The sequence below is a fragment of the Lepidochelys olivacea genome, assembly GCF_965140295.1.
Source record: "Lepidochelys olivacea isolate rLepOli2 genome assembly, chromosome: 14".
NCBI classification, from domain to species: domain Eukaryota; kingdom Metazoa; phylum Chordata; order Testudines; family Cheloniidae; genus Lepidochelys; species Lepidochelys olivacea.
Window position 1 is genome coordinate 7,401,343 of NC_140424.1, and position 12,528 is coordinate 7,413,870.

General features: G+C 42.8%; 1 protein-coding gene across 1 annotated transcript in view; it reads left to right on the forward strand.

Moving 5' to 3' along the window:
• The window catches only part of PRKCA (protein kinase C alpha), a 314,756-nt gene that overhangs the window by 2,363 nt on the left and 299,865 nt on the right, over positions 1-12,528 (forward strand). Inside the window, exon 2 of the mRNA XM_084647060.1 lies at positions 6,676-6,707. Within this exon, the coding sequence (XP_084503186.1) occupies positions 6,676-6,707 (32 nt within the window). The remainder of the gene's footprint in view (positions 1-6,675; positions 6,708-12,528) is intronic.

The following is a 12,528-nucleotide window of genomic DNA, read 5'->3' on the forward strand; positions in this document are numbered from 1 at the left end:
TTACACCGCCCCCGGTCACCCCCTCCTGCAGCCCCTGCACCAACTTCATCTGGTGAGACCCCCCCCGTACCCCTCCGTCCCTATACCACCCCCGGGCTGCCCCTGCCCCTTACACCGCCCCCTGGTCACCCCCTCCTGCAGCCCCTTCACCGACTTCATCTGGTGAGACCCCCCCTGTACCCCCCCGTCCCTACACCGCCCCCGAGCTGCCCCTGCCCCTTACACCGCCCCCCAGTCACCCCCTCCTGCAGCCCGTGCACCAACTTCATCTGGTGAGACCCCCCCGTCCCTACACCGCCCCCGAGCTGCCCCTGCCCCTTACACCGCCCCCCGGTCACCCCCTCCTGCAGCCCGTGCACCGACTTCATCTGGTGAGACCCCCCCGTCCCTACACCGCCCCCGAGCTGCCCCTGCCCCTTACACCGCCCCCCGGTCACCCCCTCCTGCAGCCCCTGTACCGACTTCATCTGATGAGAGACCCCCTCTGTACCTCTCTTGGACAGCCCCTATCCCGATACCACCCCTGTGCCGCCCCTGCCCCTTATACCATCCTCTAGTCACCCCCCTCGTGCAGTCACTGCACTGACTTCATCTGGTGAGAGACCCCCTATGTACCTCTGTGCTGTCCCTTCCCCTATACCATCCCTGTACTGCTCCCTACCCCTATACCTACTCCCATACTGCTCACACTGCCCTATACCGCCCCCCAGGCACCCACCTCCTGCACAGACTTCGTCTGGTGAGAGACCCCCTTATACAATCCCTGCACTGCCCCCGTACTGCCCATGGCCCTATACTACCCCCGTATTGCTCCCTGCTATCTTCAACCCCCCCATACCGCCCCCCCGACAACCCTCCTCCTGCAGCCACTGCACTGACTTCATCTGGTGAGAGATCCCCAGTACTGCTCCTGTACCACCTCTGTACTGCCCCTGCTCCTATACCACCCCTGTAGTGCTCCCTGCAGCTTACACCACCCTATAGTGCCCCCCAGGCAACCCTCTCCTGCAGCTACTGCACCGACTTCACCTGGTCAGAGACCCCTGCCCTGCTCCTGTACTGTCCCTGCCCGTATACCACACCCATATTGCTTCCTGCCACTTACACCACCTTATACCACCCCTGGTCCCTATACTATCCGAGCCACCCACCCTTCTGCTGCCACTGCACTGACTTCATCTGGTGAGAGACCCCTGTATACTGCTCCTATACCATCTCTTCCTGCAGCCATTGCACTGACGTCTTCTGGTGAGAGAGCCCCCCAATGCACCCCCTGCTCCCTATATCACCCCCCCGCACTGCCCTCTTTGGTAGCCCTCTTCTTGCATCCACTGTACTGATTTCGTCTGGTGAGACTCCCTGCTACCTTGCCTGTACCATCTGTCCTCTCCCCCCATGATTCGGGATGCATCATGAACTACCCACCTCAGCCAGCCCTCCTTATGTTGCCGCTGCACCTATTGAATTTGGTGAGAGACCCAACCGTACCACTTGTACCTTGCTGTTCCCACACCTTGCTAGGGAGGATTTCCTCCATGCCATATGCCTTCCCTCATATCTGATCACCTTAGGTAGGCCATGTAGTGCAGCCCTACTGCACTCATTTAATCCGAGTGACCTTCCTCCTTACCCCCCATATTGCCTCCACCACAACATATCTACATATTTGCCCCGTTGCCCAGCACACCTTCTGCAGTACATTAACTACATTAACTTAGTACATTAACTTCATTTGGCGACTTCCCCAGTAATTCTCCTATAGGAATGCATTTTGCTCACATCCTGCAGCCACTGGTGACTCTTAACTGGGGAATCCCCTAGCTTGAACCCTGAGAACAACTCTACATCACCTCCCATTATGTTCTCTGACCCGTGCCATAATGCACACGCACCCCTGTTTTGCAGCCATTGCACTTTGTTTTGTGAGTCTCTTCAGGAGACCATGCACCCTGGGGACTCCTGGGAAATGACCCTTGGGCAAGAAATGAACACTCCCTGCAGTCCTCTGATATGCATCCAACCCATGTTCTGCAGCCAGAGGATCAGCTTAATCTGGGGATAATCGCTTGGACTGTTCTCCATCCCCTAAACATCTGTTTCCTTATTGTGATACACGGAGCACACCCCATCTCCTCCAGACCACCATGCGTATTTATCCCTCCTCCCCCAACCCAAGTTCTGGTGTCACTTCACTGATTTCATTTGCTGAGTCTCCCACATGTGCCCACTTTATCCTTCCTGGCATACATACATCTAATCTCATCCTGCCCAGGTTCTACAGCCACTGATTTAATCTGGTAAGGGACTTCCCAGCGTTTGCAAAAATCTCTAGTCATTCAGCAAAACTTTTGTGGCCTTTTCATTATCTTTGTGATAGTTGCTGTTCCTGTGTTCCCTGTTGCTGCCTGTGGAGGGCAGGGAGACGAGAAAATAGATTGCAGCCGGTGCCTCTGGATTAGCAAGTCTAGGAAAGAGGCTGCTGAGAGACAGAGAACAAAATAATCAAATTAGAGGTCTGCTCGGGCTTAATTTTAAAGCCTGACCAGAACGCAACCTAGGCACAAACCTGACCTGAGCATGTCGAGTCCTTTTTAGATCCAACCTGGACCCGACACTTCCCTCCAAACTGGTGTCAGGGCTGCCTCCACCTCGTACTTGGGGTTCAGTTGGGTAGTGGCTTCTCACTTCTCGTGCCTGTGAATCCTCTCCGGCCGTCTCCTGCCCATGGGGTCAGCACAGTGGCAGGTGTGTGCCCTGCCACTGCTGCCTGGCTGCGCTGTGTGCGCTGCGGAGTGAGATGTGCTGTGACTCGTGAGTGCAGTCCGCAGCATTCACAGCACAGTGAGGTGGTGGTGGTTGGCAGGGGTGGGGCACGCAGCTGCTGCAGCACCGACCTCACAGCAGGAGGAGATGATCAGAGCCTACCTGACCAGACCTGAATCCGAGAAGATTGGTTCTTTTCAGACCCAACCTGATGGACTCAAACCTGATACTGGGAATTGGGTCCCGGGCAGGTTGCAAGGCTCTACAACAAACCGTTCAGGATCCAGAAGCAAAAACTGAATAGTTAGTCCCTGTCATGCGCTTGGCCAAGTGGTGTACTCCGCTCACTCATAACCTATGCCAGACAGGGCAATTTCAGTGTGTGCTTGCATGTGGTTGGCTTAGCTGCATTGTAGGGGGAGGGATAGCTCAGTGGTTTGAGCACTGGCCTGCTAAATCCAGGGTTGTGAGTTCAATCCCTGAGGGGGCCATTTAGGGATCGGGGCAAAAATTGGGGATTGGTCCTGCTTTGAGCAGGGGGTTGGACTAGATGACCTCCTGAGGTCCCTTCCAACCCTGATATTCTATGATTCTATACCCTCTGCTAAGAAGGGCAAAAATGAGTAGTGTGCAGGCTGATCACTCATACCCCGTGACCTGAGCTGGATGAGACAGTGGGAATGGGTGGGACACTTGGCTCACTTGTAAATTATATACATTCATGTGCTTCCTTCTCTTTTTGTTGCATACTACAACTTGTGTGGAGAGAGGAAAGACCTGGGGGCTTATCTTCAAATTTGTAGAGCAGCCACCCTTCCCACTGGTGTTAGTGAGAGCGGTGGTGATCTAAGCACTGCTGAAAGGAAGGTCTGTTGTTCCTTGGGGCTCAGCCGTGTGAGAAGATGGTGACGGGAAGGCATGCAACTGGCTGTGTGCACGTTGCACTTGGCTGGCTCCCTCAGCATGCACTGGGCAGCATGATCCTTGGCCTACTGTACATTCCCAGTTTCTCTCTTTGTACTGCGTGCTTTAACTTGGATGCCGTGGAAGAGAGAGACTGATTCTATTAGCAAACACAATAAAATGCGTGAGAGGGGAGCATGCAACAAACTGTTGAAAATATATGTGGGGAGGAGTGGCTGAAATGGACATCGGCAGACTGTAGATCAGTGGTCCCCAACCTTTCTGTGGGAATAGCATATTCCTTTTCCCAGAAGACTGTGGCTGGCGCCAGACACCCCGCCACTGAAATGCAGCCGAGAAACCGCAGCGCTTCTCGGTGGCATTTCAGCGGGCAGTTCTCCGGTGGCCACGCTCGGCGGCAGCATTTCGGCAGCACGGTGTCCTGCGGGCGCACACAACTGCCCCTGTGGGCGCCATTGCGCCTGCGGGCACCACATTGGGGACCCCTGCTGTAGAACGATGTAAAAGGGAAATATACGTTCTGGCTTCTCACACTATCACAATTGGAGGGAAATTGCAAAACCCTTCATTGTAAAAGTAGAAGAATTTAAAAACTGCTTTAAAATAAATCCAAAAAGAGTGAGACTTGGCAGGTGTGAAAGAATGCTGCAGGGTTTATTGCCAGCATGTATTGGTACAGATAAATAACGCAGTTTTTAAAAACAATACCGCCCTGATAAAAGGCACCTGATTACAGGATGTATTTGAAAGTGCAAGGATATCCTGTTGTTGACAGGTGGCAAGAGTAGTTGTACGCTGTGGTCTTTCCTTGCTAGTAAGTCTAGGAAGCTCTTAAATGTTCTTCAAAGACAGCATGCAGCTGCTTGAGTACATTTTTTTTTCATTATTGGTTTAAAGTCAGATGCAATATTTGGTGCTTTTGTACCAAAAACATGGCAAGTATGGTATCTTCAGAGGTCATTAAATGGACACCTAACTGTTGCATCCCCATAACAATTTCCAGTTGAGGGGTAAAAATCAAGAATGTGATTGTTATTAAACATTTGGAGGAGTGAATAAAGAACATGTAATACTTCAGTGGAATGAAGTTCCTCTCCAAATGTGTGTGGGTTTTTTTTTTTAAATCAAACTTGATGATCTTAATATTGAACTAGGTAGCAGTTTCTTATTTAGACTTGCCAAATTTGTTTAAAGGAAATTCTACCCAAGGTTTGACTTATTTTGTGAAATTTTGGATTAAAAAAAGATTGCATAGAACAGACTTGGAATGTGAACTAGTGTGTTTCAGTACAAACCACGAAGAAAGGATGCAGTCTCAGTTTAGCTGTTCAAAGAACACTGTTGTCTTGAAATCTAATCACCTAACAAAATAAAGAAACAACCTAAAAGTAAAAAGAAAAGGAGGACTTGTGGCACCTTAGAGACTAACCAATTTATTTGAGCATGAGCTTTCGTGAGCTACAGCTCACTTCAACCTAAAAGTAGTTTCAGGTTCTGTGTCCAGCCTTAGTTCTGTTGTCTGTTTTGGTGGTTTTACAATTATATTTGTATATTTTAGAAAAACAAAAACAATTTTTCTCTCGTGTGTTATGGAGTGAAAGACCCACACAAACAGGGAAACAGTGAAAAGACTGTACGCCAAGTATTGTCAAATATACTCAGAGTAAATAAACAAATACAATTTTATAATCTTTCCAGTACCATGATCTTAGATGTCACTTGTAATAACAGTATGAAAAACATTTCAGGGAAAACTGTAAATTGTTTTGTAAAGTTGAGTGTCCCTTTAATGTCAACTTTAATTTGAACTAAACTTTTACTCAAGTTACATGAGGTTTCTCTAAATGATTTTTTTTCTCTAAATCACAATAAATGTTTGGATATGAGGAAGAGATGTTATTGTTGTTTAATCAATTTTGTAGCTAAACTTCATACCTATTTTTGCTAAAGGGAGCTATATTCGATGTAATGGCTTTTGCTGGATGTTTGTTGTTGTAATTTGGTTTTATTTTCTCTCAGAAAAAACACTACACCTCAGATTAAAAAACATCCTCAAAAGAGAGAATGTAGAGAGTGTGTGGTTTCAGAGTAGCAGCCGTGTTAGTCTGTATCCGCAAAAAAAAAAAAAAGGAGTACTTGTGGCACCTTAGAGACTCACGAAAGCTTATGCTCAAATAAATTTGTTAGTCTTTAAGGTGCCACAAGTACTCCTTTTTTTTAGTGTGTGTGTGTGTAAATGAGTACTGAAAATAATTTTTTTTTTTTTTGATGGACAGAAAACTCCATGTCAAAATTAAAAATGAGGTGGTGGTTTTTGTGAGATTTAATACATTAAACTCTAGGTACAATAGCTAATACTATGTACATGTTTAAATCATTGTTTCAAACAATGATAGCTTATTAATAGAATTATTTTTAAAAGATTAGAATTACAATAGTTATTAAAGCAGCGGCCATTATTAATTTATTTTCTTTGTGTTAGGTGAATATTCTTTGTAGTAGCCCCAAAACAACCATTGTCAAACCCCTTTCTGTACATCTGTCTCCTGACCATCCTGCAGTCGCTGTTTTATATAGTTGAATTTTAGTATGCATATTGAGATTGATCTTAGAATCCAACTGTGGTTCTTTTTATAGCTCTCTAGCAGTTGGAGTATTTATAATATTGTAAGTATACATATGGCATGGAGTGAATTGTAACATTATGTAATATTCACAGATGACAATAATTGTGGATCCAAAATTGCTTGTAAAATAAAATTAAAATAATGGTTTGCCAGAAAATGAAATTACATAGCTGGAATCTACTGCTATTCTCATATGTGAAATAGATGGGCTAATGCTTTGTTTTGTATTATAAAAGCTGTTGCTTTCTTAACAAAACCTGAAATCATGTAGTTTAATATGAGGTTTTTTATTATAGTAGGTTAGTGGGAAGAAGCTATAACTAAATTATGTTAAGACAGTGTTTGTCTTTTTCCCTTACAGGGGATTTGGGAAACAAGGATTTCAGTGCCAAGGTAAGCCACAAATAGTTTATTGATTAGCATACAGTGTTACACTTCATTTTAAATCCAGCCAAAGGTTGAAAGGTATAGCAAGAAGGAAACAAACAGCAGGAAAAGCTATGCAAGTGATCTGTCCTTGTGTACATTGAAAAGGATTAGAATTGTTTAATTAAGATTTTTTAAAAATGTGAAACATGCAAATCAGCTTTTTTTGACAGTTTCCTCAAATTAAATGTCATAATCTGCATACAATGCAGCCTCTAACCTTTTACAAAAAGAATGTTTATGCAATTTATATCTTACAGAGAACATTTTTTTTTTTTTTGGTGAGGAGGTGCTGCATGTGGGGGTGTGTTTGGAAAATGAAATCTTTTAGTTTTATGGATTTTCTTTCATGTCCCATCTTTGTTTTTAATCTTCATCCCTTTTACCTAAAAATTCAGGTGGACCATTGGTGTGAACTCTGTTTTAATCAACACAAAGGATCACTCTGTGGTGTAGAGTACAATTAAGAAACCCCCAAACAATAAAATGCATGTAATTAATTCCCAGTCAGCAGAGCTAGCAATTATTGTAATAATGTGAACTGATAACAGTTGGAAGTTATATTAGGATAGCTATATTAAAACTCATTTCATGCTACATTCTGTTATAGGCTTTATAAACTGCATCATTGTCATATTCATTCAGTATTTATTCAAGTTAGCAATAGTTTTCTTTATCTACTTTATACATATTATCTTTACCTTTTAATAGACATCAGAATGCAGTAACTTCTTATAACTTATCTGTCCTATTGATGCTACATGTGTACTGAGTAGTTAGCCTTCTGGCTCTTTCGCTCATTACACTTTCTATGATTGTTTGCTAATGCTTTAAACCAAATTTTTCTATCCTGAGTACTAATTTTATTTATTAAGTAGGGAAATGAGCACACTGTTAGTTGTGGTAATTTCATGGCAGGGCTATTTTGAGGTTAGCTGGCACTTTTAAAAGTAAGTCCTTTCTCATTTTTCTTTCATGTAGTGTTGTTATTGGAAGCACAAGTGACTACAGTACATCCTATATTCCCCTTCCTTCAAAAATGTAGCCTATATTTTGCCTGTTGTCCATTATGTAAGCATATTTTTACCATAGAATTTACACATTAAAAAAAAAACCTTGTTACTTTTAACCCTCCTGCTATCCCTATGTCTTATTGCTCTTTGTAAGTCATAGATCTAGTATCATACTGCCAAATCTTTAGTGGAGTGACACTCTCTTTGTTCCATTAAAGACGCTGAAATTTGGCCTCTAGTGAAGGAATTCTTTAAATGTTCAACACGGGAAGTTCCCTACACTACATAGATGTTACAAAAATTAAGTGAGAATGTGGGGTGAGAGTGTTCTCCATTCATTTTGTATTTGTTTTAGTGATGAACCTTTAAAAATTCAGTTGGTAAGGAAGTACACTTTTTATGTGTTGCCTTACTATGACATTTGCATGTTCTTTTTCTGGTGTACTTCACCATTATGGGCCCTGAGCATGTCAAGTATTTAATATGCTGAAATTTAAGGGCCTCACTGATTGCTCCCTTTATTGCATTTTACTGATAGAAGCTGGTTGAGCACCTAGGGAAGCTTCAGATATGTGAATGGTTGTGTATGCTCAGTGTTTGGCAAGGAGGAGCGTAAGAGCATGGGAATGAACTAGCTCTGAAGCGAGTATGTTATACTCCTTCCTAGATTTTTTAAATATTTGAGAACAAGATGGATAAAATAAATCAAGTTTAAAATCTTTTCAAACTTTCTCATTAGCCTGCCTTTAACTATATGGGGTTAGGAGAAAACTTCCCTTGTGTTATTCCATAATTGCTTATTGCAGAGTTTGTTGCATCTTTTTCTTAAGCAGCTGATACTTGCAGTTATCCACCAATGATACAGGACTAGATGGACTATTGTCAGATTTAGTATGGCAATTCCTGTTTCCAGTGTCTTATCTTTTGGGAGGGTTTCTCCTACTACACTTATGCTCAGACTGGTAGGGTTAATTTTAATTTTCCAAGAAGAGGCCTATTTGGTAAGGAATGATCTTTATCCTAGGAGGTAAAGATCAGAGTTTGATCTTGTCTAATCTCCAAGACATTGTCTTGGCACTGGCAACAGCGGGGGATTTCGTTCTCTGGAAGTAATTTTCTTCTGGAGCCTGAAGATGTTCTTGTGCATTCAAGCTGTATTTCTGTGCATTTACACTACTGGAGAATACTCTGGACATTGCATTTTGACTCTGCTCTTACATGGTCAAAAGTAATAGAGAACGTGATCATTTAAAAAAAAATTCTCATCTTTATCATGGTTGCTAATACCATAAAATACATTTCTTCATTCTCAATGTTGTTTGTCTGTGTGTAGTGCACCAATCACGGTGGTATCTGATCTCTCCTGCTATAATATTTAAATGATGAACTTTGCTGTTTGCTGATCCAGATTAAAGTGAAATCATATTAATTAGAAATACCACCAGGAGTTGTCCTTGAATCTTAAATCACTCTCTCTGATGACAGTTGGGTGGGTGCTGCACTTCAGCTGTCTGACTTGAATCATAGTTCTTTAGTTCAAAAACAGTTCTTTTATAGATAGAAAATTAATTGTTCATTTCTTCCTCTCCTCCCTCCTTTCTCATGCCTCTCTCTGACTGTTAATAATAAAGGAAAAGGGTTATGTTTGAGGACAGACTGCTTAACTGTAGCATCCATGCAACTCTGAAATGCAGAATTAATTGGGAACTTCAGGCCAGGCCATGGTGGTGGTAACCTAAGTGAATAAGTGAGAAAGTTTTGCTGAATCTGAGGACATTAAATAAGAATGTAAAGGGGAAAATAGGAAAAGAAAAGTAGAAAAATACTGAACGATAGGCAGATGGAAATAGAAGCCCAAGAGTAAAAGTGGGCCTTTCACCTCCTGGCAGCTAATGCAAAATAAAATAATAAATTTTATCTTAATTATGTAGTCCTTTAAAAACATGTGTGTCTGTCACATCTTGTGTGATTAGGAATTTTGTTTACTGTAATGTTGCTAAAAAAACATTCAGTGACTGTTTTTTGTTCTTTTGTTGTAGTCTGATGGTGTTAGCTTGTCTTGATCTGGCAGGTGGTGGTGTGTAGAATGGGGTTGGAGAGGGGGAAGAATGAATATGCAAAGTGAAATGTTAAACCAGCTGTTAATTGAAGCTGGTCAAACCAAATTGATTTTTACAAGAAACTTTTTAACTCTAATTTAAAAAAAAAATCAACCAATTTTTTATATCTTGGAAACTAACTAGTATTCTCCCCCTCCCTCCCGTTTTTACTCTTGTCTAATAAATTCCTGCCTTTTGGAAATGAATGGAGTTGTATGGTATAAAGTCACTACAGTAAAAGCTGTGTTATCCGGCACTTCACCAGCTGGAAAGCTCTAGAAACTGGCGTTACTAATATCCATTAAAAGTCCAGTTGGCGCGAGGCCAGCAGGTTCCCTACCTGGCTCCGTGTGGCTTCCCGGAAGCGGTGACATGTCCCTGCTGCGCCTAGACAGAGGAACAGCCATGGGGGCTCCGTGTGCTGCTCCTGCCCCGGGTGCTGGCTCTGCAGCTCCCATTGGCCGGGAACCATAGCTAATGGGAGCTGCAGGGGTGGCGCCTGCGGGCGGAGGCAGTGGGCAGATCTTTCTGGCTGCACCTCCACCTAGGAGCAGCCGGGATATGTCGCTGCTTCTGGGGAGCTGCCCAAAGTGAGAAATGCCCGGATCCAGCACCCCAAAAACCCTCCTGCACCCCAAGCCCCCTCCCAGAGCCCACACCCCAACTCTCAGCCCTGAGCTCCCTCCCACACTCAAATTCCTTCCCTCCATTGGTAAGTATAACTCTTTCCACTTTATGCATCCGATGAAGTGAGCTGTAGCTCACGAAAGGTTATGCTCAAATAAATTGGTTAGTCTCTAAGGTGCCACAAGTACTCCTTTTCTTAGTTAACTGGAATTTTTGACTTACTGGCACGCCTCCCCACCCCCCCATTCCCCTAACATGCTGGATAACAAAGCTTTTATTGTATTACGTTTGTAGAAAAGAAACAAACAATTCATTGTTGTTTTTTCTTATTGGAAGGCTCTGAAATACTGAAGAAGGAATAAACCTAGAACAACTATGCAGGGTGAAAGCTGGGACAATGAATGTAATGAAGTGATTGAAAATAACAAGAGGATAAGGAAGTAACAGGACTGCAATATGCTAGCTAGAAAGTAGGTTCTGGAAACTGCATGACTTTTAAAAATGAAGATATTCTATTCAGAGAAGAGATGACATCAGTGAAGAATATGGGAAAAATTTCAGACTGACAGAGAGGGAAAGGAAAAATTATTATAGTGACAGCTCCTAGTACAACTATAGTATAGTTCTTGGTCTGTCTGAGTCTCCATGTTGTAAAATCTCATGCTGGACTGAAACTTGACAGGCAAATATTAAAATTATATATTGCAGGCCAGAACTGAGATGTGTTACCAGAGTTCAGTGGGAAAATTTAAAAAAAGTTTCTGTCAGCAGTAAACCTGTCCCTAGCTAACTCTGATTTTTTTTTTGCCGAATTCTGAGTCCTTCACTATATAGTGCACCAAATTAATGAAAATTTTTTTTAAAAAAAAATTATCATAAGCATTAATGTCCATAATGAGCCAATATCCATAATGAACGTTTTTGAACAAAGTTAAAACTTACTGAATTAGGGTTAATACCTTTTGGGCTACGCTGTCTTAGAAATGTAAATATTTATGTACATTTTGAGATTTTATGGAACTTCTTTAGCGGGAAGACAAGATAATACAATCTCTGGAAGGTATTAGGAAGTTCATAGGTTTTTCTGGAACAGCTGTGTGTGAAATGGCGCAAATTCTCCCCTCTGAAGCTAACCTTTTGTGGATATCAACTGGGGAGAAAGACTCAATGTGTACTAATTACCTGTTTCTGGAAATTCCAGATAAAGACCCCTGCAGTGTATAAATGGTGAACTGAACATGTTATGAGAGTGCTTGTTCTGAGCTGAAGCTCGAATGAACTTGTGACCACAAGGACTCCCCTAGGGTGAGGGAATTAAAAGACACATCCTGCCAGAATTTGTGTTAGGTGTGGGGGTTAACCAATATAAGCTTATTAACATGCATGTAGATTCTTTTGTTGTTTTTAATGTTTTGTCTGCATTTCTTTTTACCTTAAGAATAAAGTAAGCTTGCTTAGAAAAAATGGTGTGATACTTATAACCATAGCAATTACACTTGTCAACTGTCTCTGAAGAAAAAGCCAGCAGATGTCCTTGTGCAACCTGTCTGTGCTGGGAAATACATAGCGAAGGCAGGGAACTGTGCAGCTTGGAAATATCCTGGTCAGAAGGGAGAAGGATGTAGATCTCTACCCAAGAGAGGCAACAGCTGGAGAAGCCTGAGGGTTTGGTGCCCTTGCTGGTCCAGGAATGGGAAATACAAGTGCAGTTGCCATGAACTGCGAGAATTACATCTGAATTTTCGGGCTCTGTTCTTCAATTACTTTATTGAGCTCAGTTATTGCAGTAAACGTTCAAACACTGGCTGATTTTTATAGTATTAGAAGTGGGCCTGAACCAGAGCAATCAATTTGAATCTCTTCTAGCTTCAGGGAATTTTGGTTGTGGGTCAAATTTTAAATGTGAACTTCGCAACTTGGTTACATATCTGTACAATACATGTGACTGCTCCCATTCATTGTTCCTCTTCTGGGTTTTGTGTGCCATCCCTTCTCTGACTGTACTCAAGAGAAGGGCAAGTCTTAAAGCTGTAAAATATTGCTGAGAAA